Source organism: Callorhinchus milii, unplaced genomic scaffold (genome assembly GCF_018977255.1).
Source record: "Callorhinchus milii isolate IMCB2004 unplaced genomic scaffold, IMCB_Cmil_1.0 Scaffold2, whole genome shotgun sequence".
NCBI lineage: Eukaryota > Metazoa > Chordata > Chondrichthyes > Chimaeriformes > Callorhinchidae > Callorhinchus > Callorhinchus milii.
In genome coordinates, this window is record NW_024704743.1 from 76,140,241 (window position 1) to 76,166,831 (window position 26,591).

Below are 26,591 nucleotides of genomic sequence, written 5' to 3' on the forward strand. Positions count from 1 at the left end.
AAGGTGACGAGCTTGACAACAGAACGTCAGAATCGAGCCAATCCTCTGTAGTAGTCTGGCTCTTTGGTAGGACTTGGAGGGGCAGACTGGACACTGGGGTGGAGAACTCTTCCCACTCAGCTCCTGTTAACCCTGCATGCTAAATCCCTAACAGGTAGGGAGGTCCTAGTGGGGCAGAGGTGGAGGATGGCGGTCCTGGTCTGGGACCAGATGTGGATAGGATTGCTTCACAAGACTTACTTTACAGTAAATCTTGTGAAGCAACCACATGTCTCATTACATCACCGCACAATCCTTGCAGAAAGCCAGCCAGCTCCATCAATCTGGTTGCTGTGTTTTGAAGCGCGATAACAGGATTTGGGATTTTTTTAAGCTTACAAAAAGTCGGGGTCCATAACCCAATCACATTATAAGTGAACCCGTGTTAAAATGGGGTACTATTGTATCTTTCTTCAAATTCTGAAACCATACAAATGTACTCACCTCGGATCCAATATCCCATTAAGAAACTGAAATAGCAATTGTGGATCCTAAAGATAATAAAAGAAAGATGCAATCAATCACAACAACATTTCATTTATAGAGCGCCTTTCACGTCGGGAGGACGTCCCAAGGTGCTGGACAATTGGGTCGGGATACGAGCAGGGGGGAAATGGTCAGGGTGAGGGGAGGGAAGGGAGGAATGGGTAGAGAGTCGAGAGGGCAGCTGAAGGCACGGTCGAAGAGAAAGGTCTTGAGACCGGCCTTGAAGGAGGGAAGGGAGGAAGCAAGGTGAAGGCACTGGAGTTCCAGAGCCTAGGGGCTGAGAGGCTGAAGGTCTGGCCACCGATTGTAGGGCGGTTGGGGCGGGGGATGTGGAGCAGACCGGAGCCAGAGGAACGGAGGGTACGGTTGGTAAGTAGGGGGATAGTAGGTCGGAGAGAGCAAAGCCGTGAATGGCCTTGTAGGTGAGGATGAGGATCTTGAATTCGATCCTCTGGGGGATGGGGAGCCAGTGGAGGCGAGCGAGGGTGGGAGTGATGTGGTCTCGAAGCCTGGTGCGGGACAGTACACGAACTGCAGAGTTTTGAATGACCTGCAGCTTGTGGAGGGAGGTGCTGGGAAGGCCGGCGAGGAGAGAGTTCCCATAGTCCAGCCTTGAGGTGATAAAGGCGTGGACCAGAGGGGTGAGGTAGTGCCGTAGTCTGGCGATGTTTCGGAGGTGATGGAAGGCAGTGCCAGTTGTGGCGCGGATATGAGGAAGAAAGGACAGCTCAGGGTCCAACAGAACGCCAAAGTTCTTGACTGGCTTTGAGAGGTGGAGAGTGCAGCCTTGGATGCTGATGCTGTCAGCGCCTGAGGTGCAGAGGCGCTGACGTGAGCCAATCAGGAGGGCCTCAGTTTTGCACACATTGAGCTGAAGAAAGTTGTCTCTCGTCCAGGACTCGATGTCGGACAGGCAGGCTGTCAGGACATCGGTGGTCGTGGAGTTGAGGGTAGAGGAGGAAAGGTAGAGTTGGGTGTCATCCGCATACATGTGGAAGTTAACCCCATGTCTGCGGATGATGTCACCAAGGGGGAGCATATAGAGGGTGAAGAGGAGGGGACCGAGGACAGCCCTGAGGGACACCGCACAAGACAGTGCGGGGGCTGGAGGAAAAGCCGTTTGTGGAAACAAAATGAAGACGGTGGGAGAGTAACCACTCAAGGACAGGGCCTTGAAGGTTGAGGTGGGAGGACAAGCAGTGGAGGAGGACAGCGTGGTCGACCGTATCGAATGCAGCCGATAGGTCGAGGAGAACGAGGAGGCAGAGGGAGCCCTGGTCGCAGATAGTCAAGATGTCAGCTGGGAGGTGACAACTCTTTCAAGGACCTTGGACAGGAAGGGGAGGTTGGAGATGGGCCGGTAGCTTGATAGCTGCGACGCATCAAGGGAGAGTTTTTTCAAAGTGGGAGTGATGGTGGCAGTTTTTAGGGGAATGGGAACAGAGCCAGAGGAGAGGGATGGGTTGATGATGTCTGTGAGAAGTGGGGCAAGGAGGTGGAGCTGAGAGATAAGGAATGGAGTGGGGGTGGGGTCAAGGGAGCAGGTGGTGGGTTTCAGGGACAGGATGAGGTTGGTGACAGAGGGTGGGGAAACGGGTTTGAAGGTGTGTAGGGGAGGATGGTAGGAGTTGGAGTGTGGGAGGGAAGGGGTGGGGGGTGGGTGGAAGTTGGAGGGGGAGTGACCGCGGAGTGGAAATTCCTTTGATTTTGGATTCAAGGAAATCCAGCATTTCCTCGCAGTGAAGGTTGGAAGAGATGACCTGCGCGGGGGACGGAGGAGTCGGGATGTGGTAGAGAACAGAAGCCTGGGGTTGTTCTTCGCCTCCAGGATTATCCTGGAGTAGAAGGACAACTTGGCTAGAGTGGAGCGGTAGGTTTTGAGGAGGTCCAGCCAGATTTGTCGGTGGACCGTTAGGCCAGATTTGAGGCAGATGCGTTCAGCGGCCCGCACCTGGCTCTTCAGTGAGCGGAGGTGGGTGGTGAACCAGGGGGAGGAGAGAGAGTAAGACACAGTACGAGAGGTGATGAGGGCAAGAGTGTCGAGTGTGGAGGAGAGGGTGTTGTGGAGGAGGGTGAGAGCAGAAGAGGGGTCTGTGAGTGGCAGAGTTGATGTGGAGGCAGAAGTTGAGCGAGGAGAGCAGGGAGGAGAAGTCCGAGGAGATGGAGCAGGAGGGGGTGAAGTGCAGGTTGAAGTCGCCCAGGATGATGAGGCGATCAGAGCAGAGGCAGAGAGATGTTAGTAAGGTAGAAATATTGGAGATGAAGGTGGGAGAGGTTTTAGGGGACCGGTCGAGGAGGATTTTGAGTGAGAGAAAGGAGGGGTGGGAGAGGGTGAGATGCTCAAAAGAGGGGAAAGAGCCAGAGGAGTAGGGGGATAGGGCAAGTGGTGTCCTTGAGATAAAGGCTACACCATGGGTCGAGGGATGTGGTGGGAGGTGTAGCCGGGTGGTGTGGCCTCCGTGAGGGGGAAGGTGTTGCCTGGGGTAAGCCAGGTTTCCGTTAAGGCCATGATGTCAACGCTCTCATCAAGGATGAGATCGTTGATGACCAGGGCCTTGTTACAGAGGGAGCGGACGTTTTGTAGTCCGATGTAGAGGGAGCGGTTGACAGAAGGGTCCAGGGAGGGGGGGTCCAGGTTGTGAGGCAGGGGTGGGGGGAATGGGGATGAGAGGTTGGCTCCCTGGGTCTGTGTCCGGGGTGGCTGGCGAGTGTGGTGGGGAATGGGGTAGTCGGTGTGGCTGCTGCTGGTGAGCCCCGCGAAGGATTCCCAAGATGGAACAGAGGGAGGTTGTGGGAGGGTCAAGTGGGGATAGAAGGCGAGGGGACGGAGAGAGAGGAGGACAGAGTGGGAGAGATGCAGAGGGGGGAGGGAGGGAGGGGGTGAGGTGGCTCGGGTCACAACTTTGCAAACTATACATTAAACACAGATAGAAAGAGACAATAGTTAGTTTAGTCACCAGGATTTGTTTTGCATGGTATTCAATGCAAAGCACATGCTGGTGACTGAATGAACCTTTCAGTATTATTGCTGCTACAGGTTCACAATATTTTGCATTTGAATCAACATAGAGCAAAATCGATTTTGTTTTACAATTGTCATTACATTTACAGCTGGAATCCTGAAAAGGCTCTATTGTATATAGACGGATGCCGTTTAACCCTGGACGCCTGGTAAATTGAGCAAAATGCCTGGCCCTGATTCATTTGTATTCTTACCGGTCTTAAATATGCCAGTTGATTAGGACAAAAATACGATTAATACGGTCAAAATGTGTCGCTGGTCGCCGGTGAATGAACTCACTCTGGCCTTCTGTGTGTAGAGCGGCTCCATTCAGCCACAAGAGGTTCAAGGATAGAGATGGGAGGAGTCTTTGGCTGATTGACAACAGACTCCAACCATTCACAACTCACTGGAGTTGCGCTGTCAATCAGTGAGGGGACCGAGGGAATAGGAGGAGTCAACTCACGATTGATTGACAGCTGGAGCCACTCGTGAATGGGTGGAGCCTACAAACATTCACATACAACTGCAAGGCTGTCAATAAACTTGGAGACACCGCTAATTGGTTGCAATGGGAGAGTAGGCATTGCTACCACTCCTCTGCTGTGCTGGGCGGGAAGAGGTAAGAGAACTTTGGTTAACCTCAGATGCCTCTGGAGCCAGACAAAACGGCCGTCCACAATGTGTCCGGCTTCACAGACTTCCACTGCATTTCAAAATCTTGGTGGCGGAAGGGAGAAACAATCTTAAAACATTTGTTTGGTACACTTCTGAATATCTTAAAAGCACACATCATAATGGCAAGTGGCTCAGACTCCACAAAGTAAACTAATGCAACTTGCTTAACTTTGTAAGCAATTTAGATTCAATATATTGTATAATTCAATGTCGGAACAGTTTTCTTATGAATTCAAGTCCTAATTATGAATAGTGCACTGCAATATAGTGACTGCATCAACAATTCACTGAAACTGCAGTAACGTAATGACAAATCTGTTCGCAGAGTGTCACTGAAATTGCATCGTTTGGTGGTGAGGAGAGGGGAAGTAGTGGGGTTTGAAATGATTGTAAAATTCTGTTAAATTTTGTAAAACTCACTTTCAGTATTTCCAGGATAGTTGCGATACTGCTGGAAAATTCCCTAAGTATTAACATTGCAGTCTGTCGTGGATTTATTTCCAGTAATTCCTACAAAGTAAAAGCAATTGTTCGTTAGGAAAACAAATAATTGTTTCACTAGAGTTTAGTATATTTGTATTGATCCCTCTTTAATTACACATATGGCACCTTAACGCAAAACTATCAAACATTTAATTTGTGCATTGGTATACATTGCAAGAACAAAAATTACATTAACATTTTAAATAGAATTAGACTGAAAGCTATGGATGTTCACATGTCCTCCTTGCCTTTCTAAGTAGATGCAGACTTATCCAATGAACAATGAGCTGTGCCAATCCTCATTTGATCCAGGATCCTTAGAGTCACCAACACTTAAAACACTTCAGCCAGTTAGTAACAGGGACTTCCACGGTTTTAAATTAACTAAGTTGTGGAAGATTAATTAACTAGAAAGAGAAAACAATGCTTTTCCATAAGCAATGGATCAATGGCACCAAGCTCAGGGTGCTCCAGGGGATGGTCACTCTTGGTAGCTACCCCAGCCATTTTCATCACAACAACAACAAACAACAAATTACATTTGTGTAGCGCCCTTCATGTCAGGAGGATGTCCCAAGATGCTGGACAGTCAGGGATTTGGAGGCAAGGGAGGGAGCAGGGCAAAGGGACTGTCTGATGGAGTTACGAAGTGTGGGGGCAGAGAGGCTGAAGCCAGAGCCTACTGAGCAGAGAGGTCGATATGGAGTTAGCAGGTCATAGAAGTAGGAAGGAGCAAGGCCATGAAAGGCTTTGAATGCGAGGTCAAGGATTTTAAACTTTATCCTCTGGGGGATGGAGAGCCAGTGGTGCCAGGCAAGGATGGGGGTGATAGAGCCAACAATCTCCCAAATAAAGTTGGTCACTCACTCCATAGCTGTTTGGTGGGACACTGTTGTGTGCAAATGGTTGCTGCATTTCACCCATAAAATACATAGTCAACCCATAATGTATTTTTTATAGGCAACTTTAAAAAGTTAAAATAAAAGACAAGAAATCTCTTACATGAATGTGATTAAATAATTCTTCCTTGAATGAAACACTCTCATCTTTGGTCATCTCCACATTATTTATCACATGATGGATATACTTGTGCACTTGGATCTGTGAACATACACATTATTTATAATGTAAACATTTTGAAGAAAAAGTATTTTGAGCTTCAGACTTTTGTACACGAAAGTGGCCAAGTTAATCCAGTAAAAGTCAATGTGAATTAACAATTACATCAAAAACAACTTGCACATATATAGTGCTCTCCACGCAAGGTAAAATCTCAGAGCGCTTAACAGTGCCAGAGCCTGACTCCAAGCTAGTTGGGGGCAAGGCTAGGTGACCGTAAACACGGTTGACAAAGAAGGTTTTCAAGCGGGACTTGAAAAAAAAGGGAGAGGGGGGCAAGGTGGAGGGATTGAGGGACAGTGAGAGTTATGAAGAAGCCCTTTGTTCAATTCAAATATTTTGAAATGAAGAATTAAAATGAAGTTAACCTTACCTTTCTGATCTCATCATGAATATAACACATCAAGATTTTGCTGTGAAGACGTTTTCTCTCATACACAAATTCACAGATTCGATAGCTAAATACAGCAACATGATCAAACAGAATTTGAAAATTAATTGGGAAAACCAGAGTGGAAAGTTCATATATTTTAATTGAAACCACAATAAAAATATTATTTGTAAGAGCTTCTTCTCCCCAGCATTACATGTAACAACAACTCGCATTTTATAGCGTCCTTCATGAGGGGTAGCATCCCAGAGCACTTGGCAGTGGCGGAGTCTAATAATGAGCCAGGAGAGAGGGAGGTGGAAGATGACTGTAAACCTGATCAGAAAGAAGGGTCTTTAGGTGGGATGTGAAGGTGGGAAGGGGGGGAGCAAGGCAGAGGGATTGAGGGAAAGAGTTTTAGAGCTTAGTGGCTGAAGGCATGGCCACCGATGGTGGAGCTGAGGGGACGAGGGACAGACAGGAGGCTGGAGCCAGCTGAGTGGAAGCAGTGGGGTGTGGGGGGGGGATAAGCAAATCGGATAGGTAGGGAGGTGCGAGGGCATGAAGGGATTTAAAAACAAGTGTGAGGATTTTTCAATCAATCCGTTCGGTATTAGGAGCAAATGGAGCCTGGCAAGGATTTGATGGGGGTACGGAGTTTTGTGTGGGTAAATATCCGGATGGCAATGTTTTGAATTAATTGTATTTTGTGTATGGTGGAGCTGGGGAGACCAGCGAGGAAGACACTGGATAGTGTAGCCAGGAAGTGATGAAGCCGTGGACGAGGGTTTCAACTGCGTTGGTTGTAAGGTACGGACGGAGGTGGGCAATGTGGTGGAGGTGGAATAAAGCGTTCCTGGTCAGAGAACAGATGTGGGGTAGAAAGGAAAGCTGGGGAACAAACCTGATGCCTACGTTGCGCACGGGTTCAGTGAGTCTGAGGAAGAGCTCGGGAAGGTTGAGGAGTTCAGACCCGCAGAAAAGAAGATGTTGATGGGAGCCAAAGAGCATGGCTTTCTTCTTCCCGATATATACAATGCTCTTGCCTTAATTTTCTTTCTATATACTGTATATAGCTAAAATTGTAGAAGTAGTGATCTCCACTCAGAATTATAGCAATGCAACATAACTCAGCTATCACCAATTGTGTATGTTTGGCTAAGTGAAGATTCCCCATAGAAGACTTAATCCCCATATGTGTTCAACAAGAACCAACCATTTATTTAGCATGTGAAGGAGAAATCTCGAAACATGTAATATACAAATGTAAACTATTTTAATTGTCAAGTGCAAGTTGTAAATGCAATGCTATATAAATGCAATTTATTTTTGTTGTAGAAAATAGCTGCACAGAAGGGGACCATTCAGTCCATCATCTCTGTGCCACTCTTACCTGTTTTTCTCAATCACACTTCTCCCCCCCCAATTAATCCCACTATCCAGCTCTTTTCCTCAGGCCCCCTTAAAGCTCTTTAGAGAATGAGGTGAAATAGAAAAGTGAATGGAGAAAAAATAAAACAGATGGGATGTGGTCATGCTCTACTTGCCACTACTCCAGAGGAGAAACAGGAAAAGTCACTGATGGGGAAAGATGAAACATTATATGATTCATGCTCCAATGTCTTTACAGTTTTCTCATTCAGTACTTACAATTGCACCTTTTCAGCCAAAGAAATTAGTTTCTCTTCATCAAAGTAAACAATCCCCCCTGCTTGAAGGAGCTCCAGCAATGCCTGGATGATATGGGAGAAATCGAGTGTTAACATTTTACAAATTTACTGCCATTGAACACATCCTGAAAGATGAGATAACCAACTCACATTCACAAATGGAGCTACTTTTCTCTTCTTCAATTACATTCTGTACTGAAGTTGAATTGCAGTGTAATCTCCCCTCACAAATGTGCTACTTTGCAAGTACTCAAGCTGCAAGTTAAAATGTAACTTAACTAGTAATTCGTAACTCATTCATAACTTTTTAATTAAATAAAATCATTTGATATACAGAGCACCCTGGAAGAGTTGCTGCTTGTCTCTTAGCAGATCAACATCACGGTGCTCACGCTTACATACAAATCTCTTCACAACCTAGCACCTCCCCATCTCTGATCATCCACCTTACTCTTCTGCTCACCCCCTCATAGTCCCTTACTTAACCATGGAGCAGGCATGCTAGTCCAACAGCAGCCACGATGCCACCACCAGTTGGAATGCAAACGTTCTTTAATCCTCATCAGTGGACCTAGACTTAGGTGATGCTATTGCGGGTGATACTATTGTTTCAGCCCAGTGCAGAGTTTTTTTTTAAAAAACTTAGCCAAGTCATTAAAGATGGAGAAATGAAAAAGAGGTCTATATCCCGTCTATAAAATTCACTTTAAAAATTACTTTAAAAGGAAAAAAATTAGTTACATCTTTATTTAGATAGCATTTTTCAAGTTCAAAAGGCTTTATTTAAAAATGCTGTAAATTTGGACCAATGGCTTTGCCATTTTTAATGTGTTTAGTAAAATAAATTTAAGGAAAAGGGAATTGTAAAGTGAATTGAATTACATCCGACTCCTGAGAGCACTCGCTTTGCAAGTGAGAGACCTGAGTTCAATTCCAGGCAGGGCGAAACCTTGGGCAAGTTTCCTTACTCCACACGCCTAATAATAATCCCTCCAAAAAAACAAAACAATAATAAATTGGTCATTTTCAATCTACGACTGTTTGTGGGACATTGCTGTGCGCAATTGGCTGCCGCGTTCGCCCACAAATATACAGTCAATTCACTTTACAGTGTGTTCTGTGAAGCGCTTTGGGACGTCCTCCCGACGTGAAAAGCGCTATATCAAATGCAAGGATTATTATTATTATTATTATTATTATTATTATTATGTTGTACTCACATTTGGAGAAAAATACTGGTAAATATTAAGCCGAAGGTGGGGCTCACAACACTCACCAGGATTTTCACCCAATTGTCTCTAATCCATCTGACAACAGGAAATGGTTGAGGTACAATGCAGCTCTATAGGTGTGCACAAGATGCTGCACAAAAACAGCACCAAGTTTACCAGTCCTCTAACTCTCATTCCTTCCTTGTGGGCAAACAATTGCTTCTACTTTGTCCCTCTCTCGATGCCACATGGAATCTCTTTCTATGTGGAGAAAGCAACTATCTAGGTTGTAGGTTGTTTTCATTCTTTAATGTGTTTAACATAGACAGCATACTTAGCACTTGGTTTACGACTGGATTTAGTTCTACCCATAGGATAGACTGATTATTATTTTGGTAAGAGAAGGTTTATCCAAAATGAGGCCTGATCCTTTTAGAACCTCTTTTTTCTAACAAATGAAAGGTGTGGCTCCCATATTCAAGCTGACTAAATAAGGAGTGGGTGATCATGCTATTCAGTTTGTTTTGACATGTGACAAATAAAACAAGAAGGTAACAAAAAGGAGGAAATGCCAGCCCTATACCAAGTTAGGGCCCGAGGGGATGATGGAGGGGTAGTGTGTAGAAGAAGCCTCCATTTCTTTCTCATGTGAAATCTTTTGCATATCTCTAGAGTTTTCCAAAGTACAGGAATGGTTGGGTTACAAAAGGAAGGTCCTGGTGGTCCCGGGACATCAGCTATTAAGGTTTTGTTGAAGACTTTTGAATTACACACATTGTCTTAACAAGTCATCCTGGATTAAGCTATTCCATCAGTAAAGTGATATATAATACACCATCGACATTGCTATCTTAGGTTTAATAAGGGGAGAAAATAGCATGAATAGCATGATGTATTCACTCTGTATATGGTTGGGTGTATTACTGGAAGCTAGGATTCTTCCCACTCAGCCCCTATTTATCCTGAAAGCCAAAGCTCTATGTGTAGACTGTTCCTCCTTCAAGACGGTCTCAAGACCTTTCTCTTCAACTGTGCCTTCAGCTCCCCTCTCAACTCTCTACCCCCTCCTCGCTCCCTCCCTTCCCTCCCCTCATCCTGACCATTTCCCCCTACTCAGGTCCCGACCCAACTGTCCAGCGCCTTGGGACGTCCTCCCGACGTGAAAGGCGCTTTATAAATGCAACCTTGTTGTTCCTAGTTAGACAAGTAGTGGGAAGTTTGACAAACAGCTCTCAACAGCAAGCTATGAGATATTAGTTGGTTGTACTCCAACAATACCACAGCTAACAATCTGGGATCCCCAAACCTCAGGTTTTACCAATCAGTCTTAAAAACTCTCCAGAATAAGGAAAGCAGGTTGCAGCCTCCTGGGAAGAGAGTGCATATTCCATTCAGATGTAGGGTAATCTCCTATGTAGGTTGGCAAACATGTGTGGAACTCTCATTCTGGTTTGGATATTGTTAAGCCTGGTGATGGGTTTCTATGCTTGTCAGGCTGACCAAAAAATCATCTGTGCATGAGTGACTGGTATGCAAGAACATTCACATGTTTTAGTAGTCCGTAATTCATTGTGTTAAAAGGGAAAGAAAAAAAAGTTGGCATGCTCCATTTAAATGACTGGTGTCAAAGAAACAAAATATTCTTTCTTTTACCTGCTGTCTTTCCTCATGGCGTGAACTGTCCTCTGGATCACACAGGAAATCTAACACCTAGTGAGGAAGCAGAACTGAAGATTACACACCGTATCCAAGAGTAAAAACCTTTGATTGATCAAAAACACTTAGGATCAGTTTTGTTTGTAATCTTACACATTTTGATGATTTATGAAGTGAATAGCCATTTACCATTGCGCTTGGTTGTGCAGAGTTCAAGTGCAATGTGTGTGAGTCTCATTGATTATGTGAAGGTAGTGAAGCACTTTGTGGTGTAACATGGTTTAAGCAAAGAGATCTCCATAAAATATAAGATCAGAAATGTTGGTAAACATTAAGTTCTATCTTCAATTAGAAATCCTCATGTTGAGTTAATTTTAAGAGAAGAATTGTCTGGTTGCTCTGAAGAAACAAAGGCTCACGGTTTGAGCTCCATCAGCAAGTGCAAGTACGTACTGAAGGAGAAGCATCAACCTCAATACAACAACATACTTGTATTTATACAGTACCTTTCACATGAGATGCCTTTTGAGCATTTCACAAAGACGCGATCGACACTGAACAGGGAAGAGAGGAAGAGGGTGAGGTGCCTTTGTTCCTCCGAGTCTGGCCTCCTCCTCGTCCCCCAAGTCCTCCACTCCACCCTCGGCGGCCGTGCCTTCAGCCACTGTGCCCCGAGGCTCTGAAACTGCCTTCCTCACTCCCTTCGTCTCGCTCCCTCTTCCCATTTTCAAGTCTCTGCTGAAGACCTTTCTTTTCGACCGTGCCTTTGGTCACCTTCCTCCCCCTCCCCCTGGCTTGGCCCCAGGATCTGTTACTGTAAAGCGCTCTGAGACGCCGTCCGGCATAGAGGGCGCTATATAAATCCAAGTTGTTGTTGTTATTGTTGTTGACCACAGACGTGGGTTTACGTCGGCAGATTTTAAAGGGAAGTACAGAGGGGTCGAGCCAAAGAAGGGGTAAAGGAAGAAGTTTCAGATGTTACTAACGTATAATCTGAATTCTCGGCCACTGGTGGTGGAATAGAGAGAGGTCGGGAGGTATGCAATGAGCCCGAGTTAGTACAACAGAGGCGGGCGGGTGGGCGGGGGGAATAAAAGAGTGGGATCGGGGCAATTCAGCCAAAGTTTGAAAGAATTGCTATGAGAAGGAAAGTTGAAAGAGGATGATATGAAGTTTCAGGTAGACGCTTTCATTCGAGTGACCCAACATCCACTTCCTACTTTCACCTCACTATCATTCTCACTTTGAGTATTGCCAGGGAATCTTTAACGTCACCTGCCATGCAATGCTTGAACCAACAACCTCAACCCATCATCTTCTGAATAGGAGGCTTGATCCTATCAAGCTGTGCTTTTCACCAGCCTTGGTGGTGGAGGACGGGGTGAGGATGGAGTGCATTGGAGGATAGATGGGGAATTAGAAAAGTTACCAGCTAGAGGGGATGCACCACAGCACAAGTCAGTGGCTTAGGATGGGAGAAAATTGACGGTGAAAGATTCCGCCTTACCCGATCAAATAGTTGTTTGTTTACGAAGAGGGAGCTCTCTGCTCTGGCTAGCTGACGTGCTAGGAAAGTAAAGAGGCAACCAATCTGGGAAGGCGTGAATTCTGTCCCCTCCACCATCACCTAAAAAAGCATAAATACGATGGATTTGAAAAAAAATCAGTTATCATATTTGCAAGATATTTTTGTAACTTTTTTTTTTGAATTCTGTAAATTGATAGTTTAATTTAATCAATTTCAATCAAGCAGTGGAAAGTCAGGTATTTCATAATAGAATCCTTTACAAAATCCTCTGAACGACAATTAATACCAAGTAGTGAAGAAAGGCAGCTCAACACTATAACTGAAACTTCACCTTAAGTAAGATATCAGTGATTCTTTGCTGAAACTCCACAGCTTGTTTGTCCTTTTGTAAATCTTCAAATGTCTGAACAAAAGAAAGAACAGCAGTAACCAACTGTTTGTTAAACACAGTACAAGTCTCAATAGTTCCATTCCAGCTTTCAGAGAGGTAAACAAATAGTACTATAGAGTTGGAAAGTTATAAGGTCTTATATATGGCAGAGGAAAGCCTACATAACTGGGGGATATGAAGTTCCTACATAACAATCCTGATACTTTGCATTTGCTTCACTAACTTATTTTGGACATTAGCCTTTGCACAATTCACTCAGATTCTCTGCATTAATTTCTAACATGTATTGGAGTTTAACTTATGATGATTTGTTTTTGTTGGGGAACACCAAACAACCTCCTTTCCTCCAGTCATCCAGTTCCTCACCTCTCACCCTCCACAGTAGGTAGTGTTTGAATGCAGGCGTCTTGAGAGTACCGACCGTGTCCATTAAAATCAAATTTATTTAAAGTTATCGTTAAAACCTACCTCTGCAACCTCCTCAAACCCTACCAATCTGGCCTCTCCCTCTGCTCAGCTTCATGTCCCCGCTCCGTCGGTCCTACTATCAGCAGCCTGGCTTGCAGCGTATCTGCCGCACTCTCTGGAACTCAATTCCAGAGTCCCTTTGCCTCGCGCCTTCCCTCACTTCCTTCAAGATCCACCTCAAGACCTTCCTCTTTGACTGTGCCATCTCCCACCCCCCCTCACCCCCTGCCCTCTCCCAGACCTCACCCCCAGCTCAGGTGCAGACCCTGGACTGTTCAGCCTCAAGACATCCTCCTGATATGAAAGGTGCTATATAAATGTAAATTTTAAGTGTACTGTATTGTTGCAGAAGTGTTACAGGGTAAAAACACACAACATACATCATAAAGTTCTAAGTCCGACAAAGCATTTACATTCAACATAACGCTGATAGGATCTTACCAGTGCCAGTACATTTAGGAACTCCCTCGTATTACACTTCAGAAGAGTACGAACGTTATGATAAGGTTCTTCGCCTGGCTCTGCATTGTTTGAATGAGCTCTCATCAAACTTTGAAAAACCTAGAATACAATTTTGTTTTATTAAAAATCCAAGCACCATGATGGTTTGTGGCACAGTAACATGTATTAAAAATAATCATCCTATTCCTTATAGAACATGCACTAAAACAAATGGTGATTTCCAGCTACTTTAGAAACTCAGCACATTTCTTGGTGCTCTGCATGCAGCTCTGTGCTGATGTAGCTAATCTAAACTAGAGAAGAAAAAAAACCTTATTTGGGCAATTAAAATTTAGCCTCAACATTCCCGTGAGCTAGTGCTCATTACCCTGAGATCCCTGCTGCAGGGGCACAGGTATGGGCAGCGCAAGAGTGTAAGATTAAGCTGACACACTCACTTTGGTGAGAACATGCAAGTACGGAAACGCAATCAGATCTGAAAGCTTTTAAAGGAAGCAACAACTATGACAACGTGTAATAATAATAATAATCCTTGCATTTGATATAACGCCTTATCCCGTCTTCGAAACGTCTGAAAGCGCTTCACTGTATATTTGGTGTATTCTGTATGTTGCATATCTTAACAGATTTCTCCCACAAATATACAGTCAATTCACTTTACAGTGTATTCTGTGAAGCGCTTTGAGACGACTAGAAGATGTGAAAAGTGCTTTATCAAATGCAAGGATTATTATTATTATATAGATTGAATTCATAAATAAACATGTCATCGTGGTGTAGTTACTTGAGGACAGAATGCACATATTATGCACTATAGTAAGCTGAGGAGATTTCACTTGTAACACTTAAGGCAAATTTCAAATGCAACACATTGGTGAAGTGGTTGTAGTAAATATCTTATTGATCAAGCTCCTACCTCCTTTTTCACTACAAGCACCAGATCTTCAGGGATGTCTCCAAGGGGATAGGCTCTCCCTGATAAGCAGCAGCTATGTTGAAATTATCAGGAGATGTTCAAGAAGAATTGAGGTTATTGCACTCTGCAAATCACGTTTTATAAAATCCTAAAAGGTGTATATTGATAGTGATGCACCACATGTAAATGCAGTTCTGTATGAAATGATATTTAAGCAATCGGTTTACACTGCGCTCCGCAGCAGGGAACACGGCACAAACTGGGCTGAGGCACACAATCGTGATTCACTCTTGAACTCATTTGTCAAACATTTTAAACACAATAATTTTAATAAAGTCGATTCAATTCATGGCCCTTCAGTAACAAATGAAGTAGGACAACAACAAGCAAACAACATTCATATAGTGCTCTTCAAGGGAGTAATGTCTCTCGAAGTGAACAATGGTGTAGCTTGATGCCAAACTGGGGAAAAGGCGAGTAACTGTGAGCACTGTCGAACAGCAAATCATATCTTCAGATTCAATTTGATGACAGGGAAAGAAGGGGCAAGGTGAAGCGACTGAGCCAGGGAATTCTAGAGGATCTTGAAATCGATCCAATCTGCAACAGGTAACCAGGGGAGCCCAGCAAGTAGTGGGGTGATGGGGTGCATAATTTGGTTCGAGTTAGGATACAGGCAGCGGAGTTTTGAATAAACTGGACTTTATGAATGGTGGTGGTGGGAAGCAAGGAGCTGACGAGGAGTGTGTGCTGATGGGACATCCTCTCAACATGAAAGGCACTATATAAATGCAATTTGTTGTTGTCGTTGTACAGTGAATTCAAAGTTATAAATGGTAGTTTACCATGGAAGTGGTACTGATTTCTGGACAGCATCAACTTGACATTAAAGGCTTCTGTAGGTACATCCAGGCTCACCCTAATGATTTACTGTGATAAAACTTGTTCCTAAAAATTGTCACAATATCCATTTCCATAGGGAAATATACCTACCTTATATAGACCAGGACTTTATTTCCAATGGTAACTAGTTCCTCTGCACAAAACAAGAAAAATGTAATGTGAGTATTAGAACCTAGTTTGAAACCAGCTCATCAAATTCATATGATATTGTGTAAACACTTACTACTGTGCAGCTTTCCTGTTTTTAGAATTGAGTCAATTGCCTGAATCATTTCCTATAATGAGAAACGGAATGAGAAACAAATTATATTGTAGTTACTTAGAAATAAAATTCACAAACACTTGACATAAAACAAAATTAACATTGCTGACCATGTAAATAATTACTGTGACAGGTGCTGCTCAAAATGGTGAGAAAACTCAATTTACCTCCAGAGGTGTAACATAATCATTCATCCCCTTATTAAAAATATGAACAAGTACATCATATAGACCATGGGTTCGTGACAGAGAAACAATCTGCAAATAAAATGACTAGAGATTAGGATCCCAGTGATGGGGATTTGATCCCAACAGATAATTTGGTAGAACAGTTACATGGTACAGAGGAATCCCACAGGAAATAACCCGTAATATGTGACTATTTAACGCGCAAAAATGCAAAGCTAATTTTTAAATATACTGTCTCCTTATTTATTTTGAACATGTATGTAATGGAGAAAAAAGGGGTTGAAGATGAGAAGGATTCTAGTTTATTACAACATACCAAGGATTACGTCTATATTTTTAGTTCCGAAATTCAAACCAACAGCAGCATTACAACATGGAGAGTGGTTCCATTTCTTCCTAACACATACCTGATGTATATCTAAAGTTGTAACATCCAGGTGCACTATCAGAGCTTCAATACTATCCAACATCCCTTTATCTTCAAAGTGGACAACCAGGTCTTTAACCATCTGTGGCGTTATCCCATTCAATCGATTACTTAAGATGTGTGGTTCAAGACACTCCAAGAGTACACCAAATGCAACTGCATTGGGAGCAAGTTTGTCGTAAATGCTACCGCAAAGAAAATCTCTGAACAAAGAACAGATATTTCAACAAAAAAACAGATCAGTTTGGACAAAAGAGCTCCCAGCATGAAAACCGCTACATCAAATACAATTATTATTATTATTATTGTTTTAAAGTACAGGCATCTTATCTTGTATTAGTTAGTATTATTTTATACACATTCTCTTCTTTCAGAGAGTAGTAAGGAAAGAGAAAGGCCATCAAACCTTTACTCCCCTAAATGAAAGAGAATGGAGTATAAGGGACTCTTTCCAACTTTCATCTCCTAAAAATTGTTATAGAAACTCATGAGTCACAACTGTGCTTCATATATAACATCACTAATTAGAAATTAAGAGTGGAACTTTTATGCGTCATAAAGCTTATGTTAAGCATCAATATATTGCCTACAAATGCACAGTGACTTCCCTTCACAGCAAAATCCTGTGAAATGCCTTGAGACATTATGACATGCAATTAGGAACTATAGCAAATGCAACAATTATTAATAATAAATAGAACACCTTAGCATGGAACCACTTAGCTACAAACTACAGTTTTCAACAAGGTTTAACTTTTCTTTAGAAAATGAATGCAGTCACATACTTACATTTTGTCAATGAGGATACAAGCCACAACACAAATGGGAATTGCTTTCTGTAAAGATTAATCCGTAATTAAAATAAAAACTTTAAACTTTCACAAAGAATCTAAAAAGGTTCTTTTGCATTCAAAAATATTAAAGTCACGGCCATGTGCAGGATATTTATGGCTGCCTGGAGCTACCTAATAACGGCTATTAGTGACTGGTCTAAACTTTCCAAGAATTCATGAAGTGTGCACAGGTACAGGAAGACCACCATTAGAATGCGCCTGGTTAAGGTGGTTTCGCTTATAATACCATATGTACTGCGGACTCACTGAAAGCCAATGCGCAGAGAGAGAAAGGAAAAGAGAAAGGGTGACTTATATTCTCTCATTACATCAAAAACTTTTACAACAGACAATAAAATTATCAGAACTTTGAATGTACCTGATAGTGTTCTTCCATGACCTGTATTTTCCCGTGTTGAGGACAGCTCTTCAGAGTTGCTTGAATATACTGCAATATTACATCAACCATCTTAAAGAAAAACAAGAGGCTCCTTAACATTTACAAACTGTCAAATTATATATATTTTTTAATTTTCGTAAGGAACGTCAATTTACTCCTTACTATAAGCTCCATTAGTGCATTAATAATATTTTAATATATCATAGCACATTGTAGTAGATAAACAGGCCCTTCAAATAACTTCTGTCATGGACCTGAAACGTTGACCCACTTTCCTTTCTTCATAGATGCTGCCTGACCTGCTGAATAGTGCCAGTGATCTCTGCGTTTGTTTCAGATTTTCAGCATCTGCAGTATTTTGCGTTTTCTTTCCTGTAAATAACTTGATGCTCCCCCACCCCATATGAGTCACCAAATCCAATCCCACTCTCCCGTTTATTTCCCATACCCTTTACTATTATTCCTCTTAAATCTCTTCCTCTTGTCTCCACCTTAAATAATCTGTTGCAAATATTAACAATAATAATGCTTGCATTATTGTATATTTGTCTGAAAATGCAGCAGCCAATTTGAATGCAAATTTATTTTTAGTGCAGAACTGGCCTGCATGCAGGAAGCCATCTAGCCAAATTTGAGCATTTGTGGTGAAACTAGTTATCGGTCCTCGATCCTTGCACTGCATTATAATATTGCTCCACTGTATTTTGTAGATACAAGTATGACAAAATGATGAGAAAAATAGCCCTGTACCTTACCTTATCTTTCACCAATGCCTTCTTCTTCTGATTTTCTCCAGGAAGTCCTTAAAATGTTTATCCAAAAAAAATTATAAACAGAATTGTGGAATGATTGTTATTATCAAAATAAAAATCCTTACATTTGATACAGGCCTTCACGTCAAGAAGACTTCTCAAAGTGCTTCACAAGATTTACTGTAGTGTAATGATTGTATTTTCTAGGCAAAAGTTGTACATGGGACCCAATTAAATAAACACTAGTTATTTTATAATAGAATCTACCTTATTAACAAACCAACAAATGGAGATTGAGAGTTGTATTTGCTAGATAAAATTACAGAAATAGACTGGTTGGTATCTAGCCAGCAGACAGCCACAAAGGTGGCTGAATTCCTCTGCAGATTGAGTCCTTCACTTACTACTTTGTTCCACAACACAAAACAGCCATAACACCGATAGTGTGGATTTACAAGCATATTTAAGTGTTATAAACCGGAAGTCCTGTTTTTTTAAAAAAGTGCAGGCTGTTTTTAGAAACAAAATAGTGGGTTGCAAATCAAATTGGTGGGCCCAACATTTTGTGGGGATGGCAGAGAAATTAATAACAGAATTTTAAGAGTTCAGCAGGACGTGTCTTTTTTTAGTAGCAAATGTAATTCCGTAGTCTTCTTCAGTGTTGAAAAGATATGTAGTGGCATTGTTAAAACCTTAATAACACTCATTTAACTGTTTAAAAGCCCAGTGTAACTTCTGTTCTGTACATTTCTATTGTTCTACTCTGCAAATTCTGCCCCTTTCTAAAAAAAATCTGCATGAAGGTGAACATACTTTTATAGCTTTTATACTTTGCTGCTCACTTTCTCAAAGCTAGGGGAACCAGACACGTAGGTCTGAAAGAGACTCAAATTGCAAAGCATGTTCCTTTCAGAATAGAAGATTTTTCCCCCTCGTATCCATAAATTTAAGTCTGTTCAAGGCTAACCTGGCAGATGCCACAACCAACTTATATCGGACACCAGTAGAGTAGTTGCAATGGTGCATCCCACCATAGCAGTGTACCCTGTGACATGTGCACACCCTATAGAAATATAGAATCTCAAATGCACAAAATGATAAGCAAGCTATAACACTCAACTTCCTTTAATTACTGCACTGGATTGACAATGGTACAGCTAAAACAGACCTTGAGAATGCAAGTAAGGATTAAAAGGCAAGTGGTGAAGGATGGACTAGAAATTACTAGAACCTGCGAGCATGACAATCCTCAGAAGGCAGATGGTGGTTGGAACAGCTTTAACCCCTAACCCCCTTATACCATCGTCTACTGCCTCAAGCAGCTCAACTTTTCTGCATGAGCGAGGCCAGGTATTCATGACTGTGTTGAATATTTGTATGCCTTTGACCCCATGCAAAAAAAGGTACATTGTCTTCTATTCTTTTAACCATTTTGGTTATGGAATCTCTCCCCCTTAATGAATAATTTGGGAGAAATAAAAAAAACTAAATATTTTTTAACCACTGAAAATGTGAAGCTAAACCTCATATTTACAATTGCACATTAAGATAGCATAACCCTCCATCACATATTCAAACAACATGTGAGAGAATACTGGTATTTTCTGTTTTTTTTTCTAAACATAAGCTAGAAAACTGAGCTAAACCCAAGTTGGCTAGAAGAAAGAGACAATGCTTAGACTTCTATCACTGCGAAAACTTTCGGTCTTATTAACAGAAAATATTTTATAAATATGTGGTCAGCCAGGCATCTGACACATACAGAAATCCATTACCATGCTTAAGATTAATAATCCTTGCATCTGATATGGTGCTTTCCACATCTTCTAGACATCTCAAAGCGCTTCACAGAATATACTATAGAGTGAATTGACTCTAAATTTGTGGGCAAAACGCAGCATCCATTTGCGTATAGTAGTGTCCCACAAACAGTCGTGGATTCAGTGACCAAATTATTATTGTTTGAGGTTTTTTTTGAGGGATTATTATCCCCGGAAAAGTGATCTGCCAATCAACTAACAACTGGGTTCCTACTTACTGCTAGGTAGACGGAGGGATGTTGAGCAAGGAAACTTGCCCAACATTTTGCCCTGCCAGGAATCAAACCCAGGTCTCTTGCTGAGCTACAGGACTCCATAAGACTACCCAAACCAAACAGAGTTCCCCACATGCACACTACATGGAAACCATACATATACAGAACGCTCAGTAATAATATTTTTTGCATTTGTTATTGCGCTTCATCACATCATCAAATTGTCTCAAAGCACTTCACTAGTTCTGTAATTTCGTTGGAGAATCTGGAGCATGGCGATAAGATCTCCACGGGTGATAGACAACCGGATGATCAAAAGAAACAAAATTCTCCCTACCGACAGTAGCCTTTGCGGTTCCTTCGTGGAATGCCCATCCTAGTGCCAGTGCCTCTGAAAACTGTTCCTGCTTCACGAGGAAATCTATACGCTGAAAAAAAAATTAAAGTACATGAACATACATACTCTAAAATTCTTTATTCCTTTACAATTGCCTAGTTTTCTACCATTTGCTCATCAAAAGAGAGATTCCAATTTTCCTTCAGTCACAAAATTACATTGACTGGAACAGAGGAGAGCTTTGTACACGTGCAATTAATTGGATGATGTGATAAGGCATCATATTAAATCCAATATTATTACAAACATCACAAGATAAACTAGGCTGACTATTTATAGAACAAACTCAAAGGCAGAATTTTTTTTAATGAGGGAAATGACAACAGTGAGAGTAGAACCGCTCAGTTATTGCTAAAAATAAATTTGAACATAAAAAATATGTAAAGGATTCACAGACTTTACTCACCTCATGCCAGACCTTTAGTGATATCACATGAACAGACTAAAAGAAAAAAATAATACCCATGAACAAAAATGCAACGTTTTTACTGTAAACATGTTCCTTTTTGACAGATTTCCAATTGTACACTTGCAGGAAAGTGGAATAAGAATACTGACCTGCTTCACATCCCTTCTCCAATCTACTCCACCATTGGTGGGTGAGCTGTCACCCATTCTGCGCCACTCTCTGGAACTCCCTGCATTTCACCCCATCTCTTTCCACCATCAAACATGTCAATTCGAACGCGCTTTCTGCCACCTTTCCCCTTCCCTCTTCCTCAGCTCCTACCCTTCCAGCTCAAGCTCACAGTCAATTGTGCAAAGGGTGTTGAGACGTCCTTAAAATTATAGAATCATACTGCACAGAAGGAGGCCATTCAGCCCATCGTATCTCTGTTGACTCTTTGAAAAGAGCTATCCAAATCAATCCCACTCCCCTGCTCTCTCCCCATAGCGCTGCAAACTTGTCCTCCGCAAATAATTATCTACTTCTCTCTTAAAAGTTGTTATCAAATCAGCTTCCACCACCCTTTCAGGCATTGCATTCCAGATCTGAACAACTCGCTGTGTGAAAAAATTTCTCACCACCCCTCTCTTTCTTTTAACAAATATTTTAAATCAGTGTCCTCAAGTTACTGATCCACCCGCCAGTGGAAATAGTTTCTCCTTGTTCACCCTATCGAATCCCCTCATAATTTTGAAAACTTCTATTAAGTCTATAAAGTACAAAGTATGAAGGTTCACCATAACTTCCTGACTTTTGTATTCTATGCGCCTATTTATCGTATCCCGTATGCTTTTTTAACAGCTTTATCTACCTGTCCTGCCACCTTCAAAGATTTACGTATATGAAACCCCAGGTCTCTCTGTTCCTTCACTCCCTTTAAGATTGTACCATCAGCTTATATTGCCTCTCCACATTCTTCCTCCCAAAATACATCACTTCGCATTTCTCCACATTAAACTTCATCTGCCAAGTGTCTGCCCATTTTACCAGTCTGTCTATGTGCATTTGCAGCCTGTTACTATCCTCCTCACTGTTTACTACATTTCCTAGCTTACTATCATCTGCAAACTTGGAAATTGTACTCCCTATATCCAAGTCATTTATGTAGATCAAAACAGCAGTGGTCCCAATACCAAGCTCTGGGGGACACCACTGCACACTTTCCTCCAGTCAGAAAAACAACCGTTCACCACCACTCTCTGCTTTCTGTTTGCCAGCCAGTTCCATGCTGTCACTGTCCCTTTAATACCATGGGCTTCTATTTGGCTTAAAAGTCCTTGTTATCGTCAGATATTTATCTAATTCCCTCTTAAAACGTAATAAAAATTCTGTCTATCACTGTTCCAGCTTGGGTTTTCTAGGTCCTGTGTAAACAAAAAATCTCCTCACGTCTCCAGTTTGGTCTTTTGCTAATTACCTTAAAACACTATCTCGCTACTCAGTCACTAATCAGAAGGCATAATTCTTCCCCTACTCTCCACCTCCACCCCAACCTTTAGCAGGTCTCCTCTCAATCATTTGTTGAAGGGAAAAACAATCCATTATTGAAACACTTCATGATCAGATTGAATCAGAAATGTAACATTGACCCAAACCCTCTGCTCCCACCTCCACTGTTACAATAATTCGTACCTTGGCTCCTAGGAAAACAGTTTGCCCTCCATAAGTCCATATGGATTGATAACACGCTTTCTCTTGGATTTCGCGCTACAAGAAATATAGGAAATAAATAACAGAATTAAAAATCCAGTCTTCTGATTCCTAGTGATAGATCAATGCTCCAGCAGATTCAAAACTTAGGAACTGTAGAGAGTAAACTATAAGTTGGTACTGGTAGAGAATACAACTGTCAAATGTCTTTACATATCATACATTTGAAATTGGCATTTTTTATGAACATAGAAATGTATGTGGTATTGCAAAGGGATCTAAACCACAGAATACCCACAGTGTGCTTCAACAACTGGTTTTGCAAATAAACACTGATTCTCTATTTAAACTTCTGCAAAGCAAGGATAGAATTTGAGTAACGTTGTCCAAATATGATTTTACAGACAGGAGGAGCCAATTACGATGTTATGTCATAGTTATGTTCATTTTTTTTCTGATTCGATCACAGAAACGTCACAACAGCAACAACTTGCACTTATATAGCGCCCTCCACGCAGGGTAGCTTCTGAGAACTCTTACAGTGTAGTATAAAGCAGAAGTCTGGCAGCTCTAGTGTTCTGTCTCAGTGAATTCTGTGGAGGAACAACTCTCTGACCACACTGCTTCAGTATTTGATAGGGATAAATGCTGGTATGATGCACGCTATTGTTCTGAATATCTTTAACATACGCTGAGTCAGGAGGAAGTGAAATGTTCTCTCTGCAGCCTCCTAGCAGGACTGCACTATTTCATTACCTAGAGGGTAATCAATCACTGACAGGTTGTCAGGAAAGGTGGTTGAGACCAGGACACTGGCAGGTGATCAGATTATTATCATCATCACTAATTTCATCTCTCAAACCAATGGATAAATCAATAATCTTACTTTAAAGAGCATTATCTGACTGCACATGGTTAAATAAAACAGATGCAGATAAAAGAGATAAGTGTTGGGGGCTTGTCATGACAGTATTTATTCTGAATAAATGTGGAGACTTTTTAATATGCTTCCTCTGTCTCCATAAAAGTCACTCTTAACTATTTTGGGGGAGGACAAAACAATGAGATGTGCAGAATTGGTATCTAATCATTTCTCCTTTTTTTCCAGGGGAACGAATTTGAATGGCAATTTCAAAAGCAAGTTAATAAAGAAACGTAGAACAAAAATGTAGTTTAACAATGTTGCATTAAACATCTCTTTGGAAAGTACATTTGTAAAAAGTAAACATACCATTGTCGGACTTATAGTCTGCTTGCTTTCCGATGAATCAAAGTAACTACAGCTCCGAACAAGGTGTACATCTGCTAAACTGTGAGAATCCAGTTCTTCACAACTTTCCCGATCGATGACATGAAGCTTATCCAACCCATCTTGTAGCAACAGGGTTCGTGAATTCACCCACTGTTATCAAACAAATAAGGTGTACAGTTACAATAAGCTCAATTAACTTTTTAAATTCATTTGGCTTCTCTCCTGAATTCTCTAAGAGAAACCGAGAGAGAAACACAAGGTTCTAACACATCAGCTCATCAGGTCCAAATTCAACTCAAAAGGAGCTTTGTATGTTTTACAAATGTCGCTGAAATAATGAAGATGACTATATTGAATGGAGGTGGTGGAGGATATGATTGGCGAACTGGTCATAAAACAGGAATATAACTAAGCATTGGAAAAAAAAGAATTGGATGGCTCCAATTTGGTAAGAAACTAGATAATAATAATAATAATAATCCTTGCATTTGATATAGCGCTTTTCACGTCGGGAGGACGTCCCAAAGCGCTTCACAGAACACACTGTAAAGTGAATTGACTGTATATCTGTGGGCGAACGCGGCAGCCAATTGCGCACAGCAATGTCCCACAAACAGTCGTAGATTGAAAATGACCAATTTATTATTGTTTTTGGTTTTGGAGGGATTATTATTAGGCGTGTGGAGTAAGGAAACTTGCCCAAGATTTCGCCCTGCCTGGAATTGAACTCAGGTCTTTCACTTGCAAAGTGAGTGCTCTAACCACTGAGCTACAGGACTCCACGATAGTGTTTGGAGGTCCAAAATTGACCATCCTTCTCAGCATAGAGCACTGGTTGGGAAAATCATCGAGATGCTCCATGCAGCTCTGATAATCAACAGTGATTTTTATCATGATTCAGCAGTTAGTCACACAGTGCAAACTACGCATCAACTACAGAATTGATACCAGCCACAGAACAAATACTTAGAAATTATCCAACTAATATTTCCTGCAAACAAGGCTCTTCAAAAAAAGGACTTTAAGTTAACAAGGAATTAAGTGGCCTATGAATGACGTGGAGGTACACCGTCACTACATATCTCACAACAGAAATGTTATATTAAGCAGAAGATCACCATTTCAAAAATACCTATGCTATGTTTAAGCAACAAAATGTTTTCAGATGTTTGGCTAGTGGCATTTGTCACGCAGACATTCAGGTAATTGCTGAGCTGCTATCACAATGTTGAACATAACAAACTTAGTTTGAAACTGAAGTCACCCAGGTTCTGAGAAGGAAAATCATGCCCTTACCTTGAGATTTATTATTTCATACTGAAGATCGATTTCCATCAGGCTGGCAAATTCGATCTGATCACCTGCACAGTTTAGCTGCAAAATAGCATAATGCACTATTCAGAACATGAACACACGAGTTACATAAGAACACTGAGAACTTTTAACACTGCTTAAGTTAATTTATATTATATTGTTGTTAACAATAAAAAAAATGTTTGCATTTGATATAGTGCATTTCATGTCAGGAGGATGTCCCAAGCTGCTTCACAGGATATAATGTAAAGTGGAATAGCTATTTTGCGGGCAAACCATACACCAATGTCCCACAAACATCAATGACCAATTTTATTTGGGGGATTGTTGGCCAGGAGACTGGGAGAAACTCCCTTTTCTTTTCGAGTAGCGCCATGGGATCTTTAATGTCCACCTGAACAGGCAGGCGAGGCCTCGGTTTACCATCTACCTAAAGGAACGGCACTTCCAAAATTGCAGCACAGCCCAGCACTGCAACAGGGTGACAGCCTAGACAACGTGAGTTCCAAGCTCTAACGCGGGGCTTGAACCCACAACCTCTGACTCGGAGGCGAGACTGTTACCGACCCAGCCTTGGGCCATCCTCCCTCATGAAAGGCACTATACAAATGCGATTTGTTGTTGAGCCAGACTTATACACATACACCCTTTAGCTATTCCTCTCCCATTTAGGGCCATTATCAAAGTAACAAATTAAATGCTGTGTTTGCCTTCAAAAACATTCAATATTATATACATTTTATTCTTCATATCCAGTTAACCCTTTTTTGATTGTTAATTTCAGGTTTGATCTGCTTACAATTATGGTGGGCTTAAAGTTGTTACTTTAGCTATTTGAAAAGAAAATAAAATTTTGCTACATCAAAATAATAGTCTTATTCCCTGTTATCCTGTTACTTACATGAAAAAAAATGATTTTGGATCCTCTACAGAAAGCCAGAACTGGGTCCACACGTTCTTGCGTCCAGACAAATTGCCAAGCTAACACAGGTACACTACTTGGCTGTGCCTAATATGAAAGACATGTGCATCAGTCACAATGTTCAGTAAACTTACATAGATGGGGGGAGGAGGGCATGTATTGCTGAAACTTAATGAACAATCAATCCGAATAACATGCAAGTAAAAAGAAAACGTCACTTGAGGTCATTGATCACCCATCCCATTTCTCCACCTTTCACCCATTCAAAACTCTAAGGGTATAGGTTGGATATAACATGTCATTTATACCAGATGACAAAAAGACAGTTCA

General features: G+C 41.7%; 1 protein-coding gene across 1 annotated transcript in view; it reads right to left on the bottom strand.

Moving 5' to 3' along the window:
• Positions 1-26,591, bottom strand: part of LOC103183404 (vacuolar protein sorting-associated protein 8 homolog) — a 52,543-nt gene that overhangs the window by 14,223 nt on the left and 11,729 nt on the right. The window contains exons 10-32 of the mRNA XM_042332349.1: positions 26,241-26,348; positions 25,322-25,399; positions 24,005-24,175; positions 22,756-22,830; positions 21,082-21,117; positions 20,616-20,706; positions 18,247-18,293; positions 17,471-17,560; positions 17,048-17,094; positions 16,239-16,461; positions 15,811-15,900; positions 15,605-15,656; positions 15,472-15,514; positions 14,479-14,551; positions 13,542-13,661; positions 12,573-12,644; positions 12,221-12,340; positions 10,711-10,767; positions 7,827-7,909; positions 6,180-6,264; positions 5,690-5,788; positions 4,625-4,714; positions 484-530 (exon numbers count right to left, since the gene is read on the bottom strand). Coding sequence (XP_042188283.1) covers positions 484-530; positions 4,625-4,714; positions 5,690-5,788; positions 6,180-6,264; positions 7,827-7,909; positions 10,711-10,767; positions 12,221-12,340; positions 12,573-12,644; positions 13,542-13,661; positions 14,479-14,551; positions 15,472-15,514; positions 15,605-15,656; positions 15,811-15,900; positions 16,239-16,461; positions 17,048-17,094; positions 17,471-17,560; positions 18,247-18,293; positions 20,616-20,706; positions 21,082-21,117; positions 22,756-22,830; positions 24,005-24,175; positions 25,322-25,399; positions 26,241-26,348 — 1,997 coding nt within the window. The remainder of the gene's footprint in view (positions 1-483; positions 531-4,624; positions 4,715-5,689; positions 5,789-6,179; positions 6,265-7,826; positions 7,910-10,710; positions 10,768-12,220; positions 12,341-12,572; positions 12,645-13,541; positions 13,662-14,478; positions 14,552-15,471; positions 15,515-15,604; positions 15,657-15,810; positions 15,901-16,238; positions 16,462-17,047; positions 17,095-17,470; positions 17,561-18,246; positions 18,294-20,615; positions 20,707-21,081; positions 21,118-22,755; positions 22,831-24,004; positions 24,176-25,321; positions 25,400-26,240; positions 26,349-26,591) is intronic.